At 38.5% G+C, this 19193-nt stretch overlaps 1 protein-coding gene across 1 annotated transcript in view; it reads right to left on the bottom strand.

The window, feature by feature from the left end:
• Positions 1 to 5154: 5154 nt before the first annotated feature.
• DCAF6 (DDB1 and CUL4 associated factor 6) overlaps positions 5155 to 19193 on the bottom strand; it is an 87378-nt gene continuing 73339 nt past the window's right edge. The window contains exons 18-22 of the mRNA XM_009890119.1: positions 16772 to 16910; positions 11976 to 12132; positions 10125 to 10213; positions 7170 to 7275; positions 5155 to 5600 (exon numbers count right to left, since the gene is read on the bottom strand). Coding sequence (XP_009888421.1) covers positions 5536 to 5600; positions 7170 to 7275; positions 10125 to 10213; positions 11976 to 12132; positions 16772 to 16910 — 556 coding nt within the window. The 3' untranslated portion in view covers positions 5155 to 5535. The remainder of the gene's footprint in view (positions 5601 to 7169; positions 7276 to 10124; positions 10214 to 11975; positions 12133 to 16771; positions 16911 to 19193) is intronic.

The following is a 19193-nucleotide window of genomic DNA, read 5'->3' as shown; positions in this document are numbered from 1 at the left end:
CAAGAAGTTTTCTATGTAAGATAGACATGGAAGATCAGAGTCTCAGTACTCAGCCTCAGAGACCATCAGGGTGTCATATGAGAGAGGAAGAGCGTGGAGATGAGCGCACCTGAAGTGTACACGTGAATTCCCCCCACAGCTACAGAATTGGAGGTTCGCTTGTATTTGTCCTGAGAGCAGCAGCGACCTGGGAAGGGCTGGGCTGCAGCACTGTCCACTGCTGTTAAAAATTCACAACAGTAACTCTTCATCTTTTTGGCACAAGCTTCACCACCCACGTTTGAGAAGTTGCTGGGGTAGGGGAAGGGTCCTCAGGTTTGCTAGGAGACAAGAATTAGGGAGCTCAGGTGAGGGCTCTGAGGCTAGTGGGGATAAAGGAGCTGGAAAGATTTTGGGGACTTGCCTTTGGCTTGCCTCGCTGGCTGGGCAAAAGCAGTGCCCAGCTAATGAAGAGCCTTGCTCCTGATCCCCACAACCCTGTTTTCCTCCCTCCCGGCTCTCCTTCTTTCACTGCTCAGCAGGACTAAAAATAGTAGCTACAGGCAGCCAGATTCCATGGGCTGAGGGCAGGTCAGGAAGGAGAAAATATTGGAAGCGGGGTCTGAGCACTGAGTCACACCACAGAGGGGAAGAAGAAGATCTGCAATGCTGTTTGAGAACAGCTGCAGATCCCCCGGGGATTTGTTTTCCAATTAGTAACAAAGCCCATTAACAAACTCTATTTAGAGGGTTTTTCACTTAAGTGAGATTTTCCTAAATTAGTAGCCATGGATAGTGAATCTGTCAGATTTCATGGATTATACTAGCGTACAGCCCTCCTTCTGCAAAAAAAGGGAAGTATGCGGCGAGTCACAATCTGAAAAAAAGGAGCTTGCTTTAAGAGTAGCATATGCCTATTTTTCCTATCAAAACACCTTGTTGTGTTTTTTCAATAGCAGCAGTTGTTTTCTGGACTTCAGTTTGCTCCACCAGAAAAGGGAAATTAATCTGCAAGGGAGCATTGACAAAAAGTTCTTAAAAGGCACTGAGAAGGTAGATGGTACCTTATTATCAAAAGAACAAAGCAATTGCAAATAATAAAAGGAGAATTGAAAACTAAGGAAAATAAATCTCTGTTACCCTAAAAAATAACTTACGCTCAACAGTAGAGAATGTCACTGGGAAGACAAACTGGATGCTTACATGGACAAAGGCATTTGGACATGTTATAATTAATTAAAATAGCTTAAAATGTCTTTAACCCTACGTTTCAAAGACAAAATCAATCTCTAGACAGGGCAGATGACCTCACGCATGCCTTCTCTGTCATTTCCTGTACTTCAGCTGAGGCTTTAAGAGTTGGCCTCTTGTAGGAACGTGATTGTGGACCAGGAGTAACATGGGCTTTGACCTAACTGGTGCGAATTGGCACCTCATTTTTCAACAGTGCTGTCAGGTCTGGCCCATGAAACACTGCAGTATGGAGGATCCCCAAGGATTGTTAATGAACAGCCTTTGCAATAGGCCTGAGCCTCAGAGACTGAACCTGGCTCAGTGGTATCTTTCCATAAAAACATGACTTCGTAGATGCAACCGCTCAGCTTTCCAAGGCAGTGTCGCTGAGCACATTCTCCCATCTCTTACACACAAGCACACACATGCTTCAACAATAGCTATTTTGCTGGTGCAAGGACAGTGAAATTGGTATTAAATGTTCACTTCTGGAATGTCTTCCTCAAAATCATCCTTTGGGATGTTCTGAAAAGGCTTAATGTACATAATAGTCTACTGTAACATTTATCTACTACTTAGGTATGAAAATTTTACAATAAAGGTGATGCAGGATGTCATTAATGAACCTTCTCCTACCTCCATCAGGGGAAGACATGAAGAACTGGAACTTAAGCAGAGAGCAGATAGATTTGAACAGGCTCAGCATGTTCGACATTTAAACAAGAGATTGCTTCCTGCAGCAACCATCTGCCCAAGCTTCAAGACACCAAATTATTTACTAGGAATCGTAGCAACACATCAAAGAAGTTGCTTTTGCTCTTTGCAACTGTCTTAAGAAACATCCTTTGTAGAGGTGACTTCAATGACATCTGAACCCTTGCTGTAGAGAAGTGCTCTTCCTAGGATGTAAGCATTGGCAGCAAGCTGCTACAGGAGAGGACCAGCTTGAGCGTATGTACAACCTTCAGTCCATAAAGCTGGAAAATAAGGTGCTCCCCATATTTTCACTCACTGTCCTGTCCAAATTTGGGCTGTTATTATTGCAACTGGAAACTAAAGGGTTTGGATATGTCTTTTAGTGGCCAGCAAAATCAGCTGATCATTTGATGCTTAACAGGAGTATTATGGTTTGTTGCTTTTTAGTCTTTTTCTCTCATTGGCTTACTAGAAAGGAAGGATGATGGTCCCGAGTATTATATCACTACGGCAGTAATCAAATTAGTGGAAAGTACACATCCCCAGATTTTCATTTCTGCACACAGGACACACACTTGTACAAATGCGGCACCAATGGTGGCACTAGAGGGAGCTCCTGCAGCATCACCCACCTCAAAGCCCCCAGTCTGAAATCAGGGGCTTCTAAAATTTTGAGGGTTTGGATTGTGGGTTGGTTTATTACTTATTAACTTCCACGCATATCCAAATAACATTTTAAAATTTTCTTTTGTTGCTACACACTCTAGAATGACCAGCATCCTTCCTGCTCCTGCCAACAGCCCCTAGTATTGCATGGTTCTAGGAATTGAGACTTAGCCCATTACCTAAATGTTTATGAAAAAACCCCAACCTAAACACTATGGATATCTGAAGTTTTGAAAAAATGGCTTGAAAAGCTTCACTGGCATTTGAAAAATCTTCCAAATATTAAACTGTTGCCCTTATCGTGATTCAACCCTCCTTTTAATCAGTAAACCCACAGCTAAGTATCTGGAATGAAAGTTAATATTTAGCCTTTCATAACTAACAGACCTCTTGGGAATAACACGCTTATTGAGGCATTCGGGGAAAAAAAGAAGACATTACAAGATTGTTGCTTTTGTTTTATATTGTATTGCTCTAAAGCAGAAGTGGCAGAAGTAGCTTTTTTATTTTTAGAAAGACAGACATCCACAGTGATGACTTATAAACCTCTCTAGTAAGTACAAAGGGTATCCTCTCCATACACTTACTTGAGAAAGAATTTGTTTTCAAAAGGCAAACGTTAATAATTTCTAAACAAAAAGACTCAGGCTTCTGTAGAAACAGCATGGTCATTCTTTTTGGAAGCAAATACATCTCAAATATCATCTACAGAGGACCTAACAACTGCATCAAACATTGTGTTACTGTATTTCATTCAAAGAACTGCTCAGGGCCCCTAGCTGTGGCAGAGGTCCACCATTGCAAAAGATGTCACACAGAATAGAAGGATGGCTTTGTTCCTCCTACTGCTAACAGGTAGACAACCCTACTTTATATATACACTAAGTACGCTATAAATATTCACTGTGTAGTTCTTTAAATTCTAATAAGAGGAGTACTCTGCTTGGTTTCAAAAATTCAAGGCTAATTTACAAGTGATAGTAAAAATATGATTCAGGGCAGTGCTATGAGCAGCAAGGTTTGAATAGCTCTAGACCCCTGTGTTCCCACCTCCCCAAATAGGTGTACCACAAAATCATAAAATATTCTTTCATTTCTTGCTGATTTGCATGCTCAAAATGTTATGTCATGAGGAAAAACTAATGTTTTTCTCCCTTCTCCAACAAGAAGGCCACTTAGTCCTTCTTGTGTCACCAGAGAAGACAAATATCCATATCAGCCATTGCTTTCACTCCATACTTTAGAAAGCAAACAAACAACTTGCCTTGACTTCTTTCACTCTCCCTTGCTCACAGTCAATACGGTCTCAAATGCTTACCAGACTTCTATTATCTGTTGCGCTGACCTCCTCTGGGTGTGAAGTTTCCCATTTTCCACAATGCTCCAGTGTTCTGAGATATCCATTCTTCTCAGCACCCCCTGCCTCCAAAACCTTCTCACCTCCACAGTTGTTTTCTCCTTTCCTAAATTCACTTCACTGGATCACTTTCAAAGCTTCTATACTTTGCTCGTCCTCAGTAATTTCCTATCTTCTCCTTTAAAAAAAACCCCAAACGAACAACCAAAACCAACCAACCACCCTATCCATCTCCTCACACATTTCTTCTCCCCTCACATTATTCTTCCCTTGCTCAAGTATCTTCACTGTTACTGCCAGGTGAGTTCCGTATAATTCCCATTTCTCTTCCCTCGCAAATCTTTCTTCATCTCCTCCAATAGTTTTAGTTTCCTCATCTCTCTCCATGTCTGTGACTTATATCCCTTCCCCAAGTCCTTGCAGCCTGCCTGCACTGTGAATCAGGACATCAGAATGTTGCGATAACATTCTTTTTCATTTAGTGTGGGGAATTCTTTTTGTTGATAAAAGCAAAGTTTGTGAAGATTGTGTGATGAATGTGTATTTTAATGATAACAGCGTAATGAAGTGTCCAGTACCCTTGTTCACCTGATTTAGAACTCTTCCCAGTGTTTTGTAAGTTCCAATGGAGCCTCCCAGTGTCTGCCATCCTTGGCAAGAACAGCCATTGAGCAAAGCCACTCTTTACCCTGCTCCACTTTCCTTACTTCACTTCCTCTTCCCCACTGCCATCCAAAAATGTGTGGAACAGAGCTTGTTACACAGACTGAACTGCCCTCCTTCCCAAACAATTACTCCTAGGAGGTAATGGACTGGAATTTTCAAATTCATGTTGCTTTGCACTACATTTTCTCTATTCCAAATCAAATTGAAATGCAGATGTATCTGCTGTTGTTGCAAAGAACACATACTCGTGGATCTGTTAGTGAAACACAACTATTTCACCAGCACTGCAGATTCCAGCATGGAGAATGTGAAGAGGCACTGTGGTAAGACTGATGGATAGAGAGTTTTGCATCTCTATCTGTGGGTATTGCCCATGGAAATGCAAGAACCAAGAGGCATGGGGGTCTCAAAGTCACAGAGATCCCAGTGCTCACTGTAAGAAATAATTGTATTTGTCACTTCACAAACGTTGTAAGAAAGAATGCAAATGAAGGCAGTAATGGGATCATAGTTACGAGGTGATAAATCAATGGTTGCACAAAGAAAAAACACAAAACTACTTAAAACAACCAAATCTTTTAATTAGAAAGCAACAAACATGCAAACAGCAAGTATAGAAATTTATTTGAACCAACGTTTTTACTATAATGAAAGTTACTTTAAAACATTGATCCAAGCTCCCACATGTGCAGGTTAAGGAAAATATTGCACTTTGCATCTTCTAGCACCCCTCATACATGGCAAAACGTTTTAAAAACATTTTTGCTTATTTTAACTTGCATACTCTCCCAAAGTCATGCACACAGTCATTCAAAAACAAAAGGTTAGGTTATCCAAAAGCAATACCTTAGAATTGCACTAAAGCTCTGTAAGGAAAAATATAATTAATGTCTTATACAAATTCCATTAATGTCTAGGTGCTTGCACACAACTGCCGATTACTCTTCATCTTCATTTTCATTCTCCTGACCAGATCCTTCTGATCTGTCACCTTCCAATCGATCTGTAAGACACAAAGATTTAGTAAAGAGAACTTCCAAAGTTTTCATTTTTTGGTAAATATTTATGACATACTATCTCCCTGGGCTATTACACAACAGATGGTGGCTGTGGATTATTTGGTAGAATAAAGTCCACATGGACTGACAGCAGAGATTGGGTAGAAATGTTACCACAAGAAAAGGGAACAGGAGAAAAGCCTTAAAGGATTTCCAGACATAAAAGTGAAATTTGTGTACAAAAGGAAAAACCTTGTAGCTGCTGACTAGCTGTCAGCACAGGAAAGATGAATGCAAGTATAATATTAAAAAGAGATGGTGAATACAAGGGATTGAAACACTGTTCTGGGTAGCTGAAACTAGAAAAGCTGCAGTTAGAAATTTGTATACTCCAGGAAACTGGGGACTCGCTGTCACTGTATACATCAGAAAAAGTACCCTTTGATGTAAATGTTTAGACAAAGGCAAATAACGACATGTGTGAGGGAACATGATTGGCCCAAGATTATCACTCAAACAACATGTAAGGTTAATAAATAATCCACTCAGCCATACAAGTTTCAGCAAAAATCTGTGTTAACTCAACTGTTCTTTGAGTATTTTACTCCAAAGAAATCACCACAAATGAATTAAAACCCAAACGAATATATTCAGTTACAGCAGGGGTGAGGCATACCACTGGGCTGGATACAGTGGCACGCTCCTGGCACTCTAATTCTCACAGGTCAGTGAGAGGTGAAAGAGGCTCTGCTGCCAGGCAGAGCTTCCTTCCTACCTCATCACCATAAGCCCACGGCCCTGCTCAGCCAGTGCAAGAGTCCCCATATTCAGTCACTTTCACCTTCATCTACAGTTTTGTTAGGTTTCCGCCTCATATGTCATACCAGCCTCCCAAAACTTAATCTCCTTGCTTCCTACCCAGTATGATGTCTCTCCGTTGTCCTACATTTTCAGTATCAACCCACTGCATTCAACTTCTTCAGCGCTAACAGCCAGGAACACCAGTTCCCAATGACAATTTTCCATGCAACCCACCATATCACCAGTTTCAGTCCCCAGGGAACTGCCCCTTGGCTGAAGGGACATCCTGGTAGCTGCTGCCCAAGGAACAGCTGCCAGCGGCCTCATTAATATCTCCCAGTCCTGTATCTTCACACCCTCCTTTGCCCCTAAGACAATTCCAAGCCCACAATGACAGTCAGTTTGTATCTCCAATAGCTTTCCTATCATACAGCACTCACCTTTAAGATCCTTCCTTAGTAAAGAGTGTTTTTCAACATGTAATTAGCACTACATTACAAATAAGCTATTTCAGGATGGATAGTATGGTAACATCTAAAAATATATTTTGCTCTTTGTTGTGAGGTAAAAAAATAACAGCTGCAAAAATGTTGCAAGTCTCACCCTAAAGAAGCGATCCCTGAGTACTTCTATTACCTAGACGCTCAAACAACCCTTGAATCTTCTCACCAACCCAAGTGTAGCTACTAACAGCTGAAGATCTTGATGGTTCCCCAATCCATCTGCTATTTCATAGACCAATGTGATGGGCAAGCTCTTCAGAAGTCTCTCACCTGCTCTTATATGATTCAACGAAGCCAACATTCGTAACATAAAAGAAGCTGGAACAGTAATAGTGTTTCTGGTCTCTTCCAGCATTAATTCATTACGTGTTATAACCTGGAGGCAGGGAAGGGGAAAAAACAGCATCAAAAATAAACACAAAATTGTACTGCATCAATATGTGTTTGTAGATACAAAGTTCCTATGCACAAGGCATTTACAGAGTCTAAAATTACAATAATGGAGCAATATTTCAGTAATTACTATCAAATACAGTTATACCAATTGTATGTTGTGAGAGAAGTCAGACAGTGGACTGCCTACAAATATCTAATTGTCTGTCTAAAGAATATTCTAGTAAGATCATCGTTCCGTTGTCCACATGCATGGTAGATATTAAGATGAGCAACTGAGAAAAACTTTTGGAAATGAGATCTTGCACAAAACAAGGAGGACCGATGAGAGAAAGTGCTGTTACAGATGGCAACTGTTATAGAGAACAAAGTTCTAGCACCAGCACTGGCCAAGAATGTGGGAAGGAGAAGACATGAGGTTACCCTAAACTCCTACCTTCATGCTGCTTTAAACTTTTGGAGAAAGTCCAAGGAACACAAGCAATTACTCTACTCCAGCTCAGGAACATTCTTCAGCTCCATAATTCTTTCTAAACAGATCTACAGCTTGCTTTAAATGACTTGAAAGAGCCAGCTCCTATGGTCTTAGTTTCAAGGGAAAAAAAATCACTAACAAATACTTTTAGTTCTTCTGCCTCCTTCATTCCTTGTGGTACTTCCTTGCCATCCTTCTTGCTTTCCCATTAAGTTCTAATCCCACACCTTAGCTTGTCTCTCAGCTTTTAGACTATGTTCTTTTGTTATCACTAAGCATAAAAATTTCTTTACGTGGAGACAAGTTCTCACCATTATTCAGTGCTTCCTCCCAGATCAGCTGCAGTAAGGCAGGAAAATAATGCATTTCTTTTTCTCTCTGAGATTACTTCTCAAGCCTGTTCCTTTTGTGAGGAACATGTTCTTGCAAATGTCTGCAGTGGCCTTCTCCTAGCCAAATCAAAGCACCTCTTTTCTGTCATTGTCATCTGTTTACCAGGCACTTTGGACAGCTGATCACTCCCTAAAAGAAGCAGACTGAGAAGACCTTTCACCTCCTGTTGTTCCAGTGCATCATCTGTAACACCCTTTTCACAGCCTGCTTCTGATGCTTTTTCCTCTATTCAGATACTTGTTCCCATCCCTGCTGTCTTTTCCTATTCACTAAGGTAATGGCCTCTCTCTTTTAAATACAGTTCTACATCTATACTGAACTTTTCTCAAAATTCAATATTTCTAAACCCCAAAGCCTCCAAAATAAGTCAGAGGTTAAAGCTATCATAAAATATACAAAGAAGTGTCACTGTGCTCAGTGTTACTATTGTTAAAAAAACAGGAAATGTTCAAAACTCACAAGTGGATGGTTTGAGGTTTTTTTCAGGGGAGTGGTGGCTAAGGGTTGTGGGTTTTTCTTTGTTTTTAATATATATAGCAATAATATGGAGAAATAGTAATTAAATATCCCAGTCTACTATATCCCTGCTGTTCAAGAGATTGCACAAAAATACCCCAAACCACCCCACAACCAAATTTGCCCTAATATATTACTTACAGAAAAACATCTAACATTTTAATAAATTATGTTATGTAAATCGCTAAAATATGCAACTATATGATCATCACAGGCCTGCTGCTATACACATTGTTATTGCTTTGAGGCTATGAAAACAATGTGTTCGCAGAATGGTCAGGGTTGGAAGGGACCTCTGGAGATCATCTAGTCCAACCCCCCTGACAGAACAGGGTCACCTACAGCAGGCTGCACAAGACAGCGTCCAGGCGGGTTTTGAATGTCTCCAGTGTGGAAGACTCTACCACCTCTCTGGGCAGCCTGTTTCCGTGCTCTGCCACCCTCAAAGTAAAGAAGTTCCTCCTGGTATTTAGATGGAACTTACTATGCCCAGGTTTGTGGCCATTACCTCTTGTCCTATCACTGGGCACCACTGAAAAAAGACTGTTCCCATCCTCCTGGCACCCTCCCTTTAAGTATTTATAAGCGTTGATAAGATCTCCCCTCAGTCTTCTCTTCTCCAGACTAAAAAGGCCCAAGTCCCTCAGCCTTTCCTCATAAGAAAGATGCTCCAGTCCCCTTACCATCTTCGTAGCCCTTTGCTGTACCCTCTCCAGCAGATGCCTGTCCTTCTTGAACCGGGGAGCCCAGAACTGGACACAGTACTCCAGATGTGGCCTCACCAGGGCAGAGTAGAGGGGGAGGATGATCTCCATCGACCTGCTGGCCACATTCTTCTTGATGTAGCCCAGGATGCCATTGGCTTTCTTGGCCACAGGGGCACATTACTGGCTCATGGTCATCCTGTTGTCCACCAGGACTCCCAGGTCCCTTTCCACAGAGCTGCTCAATGTGTTACATAACTTTACATAGACTTTTAACACTGATTGAGATGGCAATATTTGCTTTATTCCATGAAGTTGGCAATTTGCAATCTTAACCTTAGCTCCCTTTTATGCCACAGAATATTTAATAGGATTGATTTTTGCGCTCCCTGTTCTTCTATATACCATTGTATTTCCTTCAGTTAATCTATTTGTTTAAAGACAGGCACTGCCTTCATTTCTTAATTCTTGCCAGTTTTCCTTCTATATCTGTTTTTTTTCCAACTTCTTTTTCCAACTTCTTTGATGTACATAATACCAGATCATATCGTATAATTTCTAGGAGAGTTAATGAAATACAAAGTGCCTCTGTGTGCTGCCAATGATATGAAAGATAACTATCATAAAGGGCAGCTTTTCATTTGTTAAATAACTCTGTTAATTCAATATCAGTAATTCACACCAAAGGCTTGTATAGAATTGGACAATGCAACATTACTGTGAAAAAGGAGGAAAGGTTCTTACCTCATCTGCAAGTTTTCTGTTAAAAATCTTGGATTCTTCCAATGGTGACCAAATTTTTATATCATAATCAATACCCGAAGAGGCCAGAACTAGAAGTAAATAATAGTAATTATAAATGAAATGTGTTACGTCTTTACCAGTATTTTCTGCACTTAACCAGAGTTGAAGAAAAAAATCATAGAACGAATCACAGAATGGTTTAGGTTGGAAGGGACCTTGAAGATCATCAAGTTCCAACCCCCCTGCCATAGGCAGGGACACCTCCCACTAGACCAGGTTGCTCAAAGCCCCATCCAGCCTGGCCTTGAACACCTCCAGGGATGGGGCCTCAACAACCTCTCTGGGCACTTGAAACACTTCACTTGAAGCATTTATTTGCAAACGTCAGTTCCCATGTTGAACATACAGCTATGTAATTACTAAGTCTCCATACTAGATCTGAGCTACACATTATATATTTTTGAATATATATATATATATATGAAGAAAACACATGCAAACATCAAGAGCCTCCTTTTTTAAATAATAAAAAAAAAGCGCACCAGAATATACATAAGATAAGAGCAGAAAGTAAGAACAAACCTAGCCACTACTAATATATTTCTGATGACAGCCTGGTAAGTATATGCATTAATAACAAAGCCTTAGGATTTGTAGACCCAGATACAAAGACAGAAGCAAGATAATGTCAAATGAATTTTGACATATGGTTATTTCAGTGTATTTCATGCAAATTTACTTGATATTCAAGCAGTGGATGCTCTTATAAACACGTGTTCAAATATGGAAAACAAGAAGTTGCAGAACATTCTCTAGATCATTGCACAAAACCACCACAGGAATAAAAAATCCATAGAAAGATCTCAGTAACTGAAAACCTGTACAAGATTAACTGGCCTACAGGGAGGGTGATGTCTTCATTACATTTTCAGTGTGTGACAGGTAGACAGTCGCACTCCATCAAGAAATCAGTAAACCTACAGGTAATTTTGGAAGGTGCTGCCAAGAGAGATGTCCAATCTAGCCACAGACTCTGAACATATATAGGAACACAATTACAATTAAGGATTTAAAAATTCGAGGCTTATCCAATGTAGGGCTGTATTCCATGCTTCCACAAACTGTCCAAAAAATACCCAGCCTCTTCTGGTATTATTATAACAACTTTATTAGCTTATTTATTTACAGCTGACTCAGCTTACTCAGCTACTCTGCAGCCATGTAAGCTATGAAAAAAGACATAACATGAATACTTTCTTTGACTGTGTCAGAAGCTGGTTCAGATTTTCTATCTACATGTCAAGACAACATCTTCCTCCTACTACTTTGGTCCAGGCCATCTTTTCTATAAATATTTCTCCCTAAATACAAATTAATAGAATTTCTATGAATCTTATTCATTCTTCTAATCTCACAAAGCCAGTGAGACTGAGACCCCCACTTCAGTCAATTTTTTGAAAAGAGCCAAGTAGAGACCAGATTCTCATATCAATTCCCAAAATGTTGCTGGCATTTTAGTACCCCGTATTTCCCTCGGTGTCATGGAAAACATTTTATGTATTGAGGCAAGCACGAAATGGATTCTTCTTATTACAACTTAACTTTCTATAAATACTATGTCAGTAATGTTTTCATACCAAGACATTATTGAGTAATGAGGGTTTTAAGGGCCAAAGGTCATTAGTAAAAGACAAAGTTAAAAGCAGTATTACCTAATTGATATGGGAAAAAATGAACTATAGTTTATTAATCATTACAATGCTCTATTGAGCAAAGAATTTAAGACTGAGCTTTAAAGTGCTTTTCTACAGACAACCTGAACAAGCAGACTGTGAAAAATCATTATCTTACTTGGGTCAAATGGATGAGGCTGAAGACAGTTCACCACATGATTATCAGCTTCCAGCAGCATGAGATGTTCAGCAGTGTGGCGATCCCATATAAAAATATGGCCGCAGTCTGAGCCACTCATGACAAAGTTAGATCCCCAAAAATTGGCTTCCTTTATCTGCAGTAAAAACAAAAATAAAAATTACTTTATAAGACTAGCTAGTGGAAAGCACATCAGAGAGTATACTCCTGTTTCAGTACTAACACTTTTAAGAAGATTTTAGAAACAACTTTTAAGAAGATTTAAAGGAAACATTTAAAGAAAAATGATAAAAAAAAAGAAAATTCAGAAGGCTATAGATCTCCAGAGCGAAGTGGCTGCTAACAGAAAAAAGGAGGAGTTGGGTAGACTGAGCAGTAAGGAAATAAATGACAGCAGGTTTGTCACTTTCCAAAGTGACAGGAATGATATTGGAGACGGGTATGTGAAATGGTTTTTGGGAAGAGTTCAGTAAGTTAAAGTGCGTGACAGGTTAATCCCTGGTGGGGATTTTCCATTTACAGAGGAAGAGGAGACGAGACAGAAACTTATGAAAACTGGGGGGTGGGAATTAACAGATCTGACAGATAAAAAGGGGTCATGAAATCAAACTTAGGAATTTTTTTCTCCTTCCTCTATAATCAATCAGATAAGAACTACGGCTTCTTAGTCCAAGACCAAAAAAAGTTATAAGCCACTGAACAAGGAAGGCATCTGGGTAAAAGTGACCTTTCAGCTTCGGCTATTACAGTAACAGCAGATGAAAGTAGAAGCATCTCTCCCTGCAAATGGAACCAATAATATCACAGTTTTCTTGACACAGCGATGATGCATTCTATTCTATATGGTTGTTCCTATTACTACTTTGATGAGGTATCCAAGCACCTTCACAAAATATTTGAAGTGATATGGCTAACATTTGTCATGTATCAATAGTGTTCCCATGCTATCAGCAAAGTGTACGTGTAAGGTTTCCAAAAGACCAGCCACCTTTCCAGAAGACCAGCCATCTCTCACTGCAATGGTATAGTTTGTTGCAGTGCCTCACAGTCAGTGCAGTAACACTGACAGCATGCACTTGGGCTTTTTCCTTCTGGAAGCTTCTCTAGGAAGCTCTGACAGTGCTAAGGGAAGCTGACAGAAGGCTTCCTTTGGAGCAGGGGGACCATCTCATCAGAGAGAGCAAAGGCTTTCTGTTGCAGTCTGCCTTTCTTCCCCTGCCACCAACACACAACTCCATCTCCATATGATGAAGAGAGGAACAGCATCCTCTGGGTAAAAGGAAAAGCGGAACAGTATACTCATGCTTTAGACTAGTATACTATAGTATGGTTTTTATATATATATTTTTATATACTTTGTATATATATACACACTATAGGTAGTATACTATATAATGGTTTATTACACCATCTATTTCCTTTTTCTTGTGTGAAGTGCTATAATTCAGTAGGTATTTAAATGCCTTAAGCTCCATAAATATTCTGGATAAACTGGTCTGGATACACATTTGTAAACAATGCTGAGAGCATTTTTGTAATGAAGTGACCATCTTTCCTCTCAAGATGACTACACTGTCTTGTCCCTGATTCTGAGAAAGAAAATAGCAGATACAGTCAATGACAAGATAGCTAGCTTGACCTGTACTTGACTTGAAAAAGTCTTTGGGAGACAAGCAAGTAGGTAAGTCTGAACTTTTTTCTCCTCTTTGTTCCCATCCATCTCTCCAAAACGTGGTAGTGTCATAGGATTATAAGAATAATGTATTATCTAATAATAATTTATACATATTGAGTATATATTTTATGGATTCATATATTTATTATTTATATTAGACTATACTATTTTTATTTCTTAAATGTTATTTATGTATAAATAATTACTTGTGTAGTAAACGCTGTATTATTTATTAATTATGTATCTACTAATTCATTGGGAAAACCCAAACTTGATCTACAGTCTCATGTTTTGGAACTGAAGGCAGCTGAAGCACTCTGTCCTATGAAACAGAGTAGCATTACAATGAAAATGATTGTGTAAACGACAGAGAAACTGCAGGCCAGGAAAAAGCGGCAGTAGTATCAGATATCCATTTCCTGGAAATATAATGCTGATACTTTTCTACACCTGTTACATTCAAGATACCCTTATAATTGCAGCCTGAAAGAATGCAGGTTATTCAATTTCTAAGCCAAAAAAACCCCACCCCAGAATACTTTTTTTCAAGAAGCAACTATTAGGTTTGTTAAATGTAGAATAATCCTTCCGTGCCTTCCTTTCCGAAAAAGATGTAACCCAAACAAAGCCAGACAATTAGTCTGAGCAAACAAGAATGGGACACTTCCTTCACTAACGATTAGAATCATCTTCAGAAATCACTTCTGATTGTACTCAGAGTAGGACATCAGAATAACCATTGTTAAACTATTTAAAATAGGAGCAGGGTAGGCAGCAGTATGTTTCTCCATTGCTGTCCCACATCATCGATAGAGTGAGAGTTTAGATGGAGTGGCAGAGGGAGGAGGGACATTACTTCAAGAACAGTCAAAATTCAATCACAAGATGTGAACTGAAAGCTCCACAACAGTCTGATGTTTGTGCTGGAGAAAAGAGTCTGGAAGTTAAAGATGTAATCCTACACAGAGGATTACACTTTCAACAGTTACCTCTTATGAACTCTTTAAAATGACATACACTGCGCAAAAGAGATACCTAAAGAGAAATTTCCTACACAGCAGCTCTCAGAGTTCACCCAGGTGACTTCCAGTTTGAAGTTTCACATAAAATAATTTCCTAATTTTTGGTATTTAAGAATATCTCCAGCATAAGAGTTTGAGACCATTTACCAGAATTTCAAGTTTGAGACCACTTACACAGAATCCTACTATGGAATTATTTTCCAAGTAACACATCATAATAAAGCTCTAAAGAGGACAGTGCCTGCAGCCTTATCTTTCTTTTTTCATAGTTTTCTTAAAAAACTCACTGGAGAAAATGACAAAGATATCGTCTTGCTCTGTGCTTAGCCCCAGCTACCTTGATGTAAAAATCACCACGATAAAGAATTATATTAGTAATCTGAACCCTTACCGCTGTTAAAAATATGTATTTTATTTCCAGCATGAGGCTGTCCAGTTTTTAATTTCAGGCTTGCTAGATCTTTGTCAAAAGAATATGTACAAATGATTACAGTCAGTGCAATAAAGTCATCCTTATGTCTGAAAATAAGCCAGAGAAACTGCATTCTTGGATTCTGTAGTGAAAGACATGTTTCCAATATATTCATCTTTTGGCAGCTTTTGTCTTATAGCTCCTATTAATATATATATTTCATAATCCTGTTAGAAGTATATCAAGATTATCTCCAATAATAAATAACTTTATATTTTTATTCTCAATTATGACTTCTTCCTGCTTTCTTTGTATTGTCTTATGTAACTGCTGATTTTACATTTCTAATATTCATAAAACCTAGTTTTAGCACCACATAAATGAACACAACTGAAATTCACATTTAAAAATTTTGTTTTCAAACCCAAATACACACTCAAATCTACTGTATGCACACACAACTTATCCCATTTTTTAGGTACACACAGATGCTCTATTGAAGAAAAGTTTCTTTAAAGTCAATATCTTAGAGGGGGACTTGAGACTTGGGGTGAGTGGAATACAGGAAGAATGGCATACATATCAAAAGAGGTAAGAGTAGGACTCGAGGGAAATAGCGAGGAAGAGACAGGAGAGGCACAGAACTGAAGGCACATGGCAAAAGACAAATTTTGAAGAAAATGAAAGGGATTTTTGTCTCACAAGAGCATTTTTTTCCCCTCTAAGAGCTAGAGAAAAGAGAAATCCCATCTCCTGTTATTCCACTACCATCACACCCCCTGCTGCCATACTTTCAGGTCTGTCTCATGAAAAAATGGTAACACCCAGTACTCTAATGACATCATTCGAGTGGTTACATGGCAGGGATCTGTGTGCTGGACCCAAAAACATTGCAACCCTGCCAATAATGCAAGCAAACATCAATATAATACTACTTATCTGTTGCTTTTTGACAATATAAGAATCACACTTATTAAAAAAAATCACGTTTATTAAAAAAATTGTGAGATTGCCAAATTAAGTTCTCAAAAGTAAGGAAGTACCAGAATTATTCAATTTGCCTGCATAATCTTAATTCACTCTCCACATATATATATTTTAATACCCCCCCCCCCTATATATACACGTGTACATGTATTAAAATTTAAATAGTTCATGTTCATGTAATTGACAAGACAACTTTATCCCTGGGCTGCTCAGGTGTGTAGGAAACAAGACCTTGTTAAGCTGTTGTCTCTTCAAAGCCATGATTTAATCCTCACTTTCCCTTCCAAGCTCTTTAAAGTTAAAGATTAAATAATAACTTTGAACATCTTAGCTTGGAAGGGAAAGTGAGGATTAAATCATAGTTTTGAAGGTAGGCACATTTTATACCACTTAAGATGACAGACAAAATGAAACAGAATTTAAGAAAAATACCCAAGATTTCAAAGGACGTTAAGGAGAGAGAGTCTTAAGAAAATTTAAATGCCTAGCACGGTGACACAAGTCACGTGAATTTTCATTTACATTTACAGCAAATTATGTAGCTTCCAACTGAATAGACAAGAAAAAGTGCTTACAATATATTACAATGTCCTTTTTGGCAAGCATATCAATGTGGCAGCTATACTGATGCAGCCCATAAAAATCTCAACTGTTCCCAAAACAGACAAAGAGTTTGTACCATTGTTCGGGAGTTCCGATGACCTTTATAAACCATCTTTATTAAAGGACGTCTAATATTCAACGTTTCCAGTTCTTCCATTTCTTTTCTTTCTTTCCTCCTTCTGAAGAGCTCCTGAATGCGGGCAACAGCAGATCGTCTATAAATTGCAGACAAAGAGAACACTACTGAAAGTCCATCTCTAAACACTGAAATGGGCTATCAAAAAGGACTATAAAATAATAATTAAGCACTCAAACACATTCTCCATAAGTTTGGAACATACATCAACATTATCCCAAATGTAAAATTACAGACTTTAATTTTTTCCATCCTGGCTTATAACAAGAATAGCATGCAAGACAGTGGGATGTCAAGTGATGCAACATTTTATTCCTTTTCCGAAGAACAAACTTCAGCTGTTGGCAAAATTCACATGCTATTTTATTCTTCATTGCTAGAGATATCCTCCACCCATAATAAGGCAGCACAATTCTGAAGTGAAAAATCTACGCCAAAACAAAAGTTTTTAAAATTTAAAAAGCTATTAAGGATCTAGTGCGCCTTCCAGTGTGATTTAATTTTTCCCCAAAATTTCATTAAATGTCTTTCTCTTCACTATTTCTGTATGATGAGACTCATGATTTAGACAGCTTTAAGCAAGTTCCTACGAAGTCAAGAGATGAGTTATTGTAGGAACTACCCGATATGTTAGCAGTGAGGGACACAGCTGAAGATTCCCTAGAATAACAGAGAAAAAATAGCTAAATTATATATTTTGTTTTGTGACTGTTTAGTTCCATGAATCTACTTTTTAATTAATCTGTGAAAAGATCCTGGTGCCAATTTTTTCCTGTTTAGCTCTAAGCTTGCAGATGCCCATATTCCAGATATAACCAAACTGTCATGTGCCAGCACCTGCACCTAACTCTTTTTCTTCTTTATTCCATGTCAGGGTTGCTGTTAGCTTTGATGTCCTGAACAGTCCCAGGGCAACGTCATTCTCAGAAGGAGCATGTACAGATTTTAGCAGAACGCATCAAATTATAACAGACTTCACATGATCCTGAAAAGTAAACTCAGCCAGAACTCAATATATTTGCAACTTCAGCGTACTGCTACCCAAAAGCTAGTAACCTGAATTTGTCCACCAGTAACATGGTGTGGTGTTTTAGTCACTGATCCTGGAGACTCTTGCAACAAATCCTCTTTGCCAGAAAAGAACCCCACCAGATCTATCTCATAACTGATTCTATCAGCCAGTGGTCTGCTTAGATTTTTGTTTCATTTTTGTTACAGGAGAAAGTTGGACCAAAAAAGGAAGATAAAGTAAGTGTTATATACAGCTAGGCAAAGAAGGGAAATGAATGCAAGTAATGAGTCACTAATACAGATCCTTTTTCAAAAAAACACAACCCAACAAACCAACCACAAACTGTCATACTAAGACAGATCACCTAATACAGCTAAGCTTTCAAAAGATAATTGAATTTTTTTTTTTATAGAAACTAGAGGAGATTTATAAGCACTAGCCAACAGATCCACTTAACACTTGACTATTTATTATAATAAATTTCTTAGAAGTTTGTCTAGCAAAAAATCGCAGAAAAAATAGACTACTACTACTTCCTTTGTGTGTGTTTTCTATCTCCTCAAAATCTCATATCTAGGCAATTTTCTAGTTCCTCCTTCTTATATTACACTAAATAAATATTTGTTAGTTCTTATAATATATAGAGTCTCAACTTTAATCTTCAACAGATTTAAGAAGAGGGTTCTTCACAAAGTCTTCAAACAATGAAGGAAAAAAAATAAGCCCACGTTCTTTATCTACTGTGCTTTAAAGATCACAGAATTACACTCCTCAACAGTTTACTTCTATATGAAGGAAAAAGAAGGGTGGCATGTGTATGATAGGCTACACAAAACACTTACAGAAACTTTAGACAATTATTTGTACATATTTGTGTTTGTACTTTTTTTTTAAAAAAAATGGGGTTTGTGTGAGAAAGTAAAATCAAGAATCATGTAATAACAACTACTCTGCTACCAACCCCATCAGTGATCACACAGCTTTGGAAACAGCACACAGTTCTTCAGCACAGTAAGACCCTTTTGGTTTCAGAAGCGTGCTTGCTAGCCTTACACCTATCACTCACTATGATTTCTATTTGTATTTTTGGTATATTTATCCACGTTAATTAATTAATAAAAGATGTGCAGTGAAAAAGCTGCGAAGTTAAACATCATTAGGATTGACAAAGCAGTAGACTTGTCTCTCTCTTTCAGAAGGGTTTCTTGCTAGATAGCAGTAACAAGTCTTGGGATTAGAAGATTAAAGTAACAAATGGGTAACCAAAAGTAGTTTCTTGCATAATTTTTCATCTTAGCATCTCTAGAAAAATTAATCTCTGCCTCTAAATTCCCCCAGGCTTGAAAGCAG

This window comes from Charadrius vociferus, unplaced genomic scaffold (genome assembly GCF_000708025.1).
Source record: "Charadrius vociferus isolate BGI_N301 unplaced genomic scaffold, ASM70802v2 scaffold287, whole genome shotgun sequence".
In the NCBI taxonomy this organism is placed as follows: Eukaryota; Metazoa; Chordata; class Aves; order Charadriiformes; family Charadriidae; genus Charadrius; species Charadrius vociferus.
The sequence above is the reverse complement of the archived record's forward strand: the minus strand, read 5'-3'. Positions and strand labels throughout refer to the sequence as shown.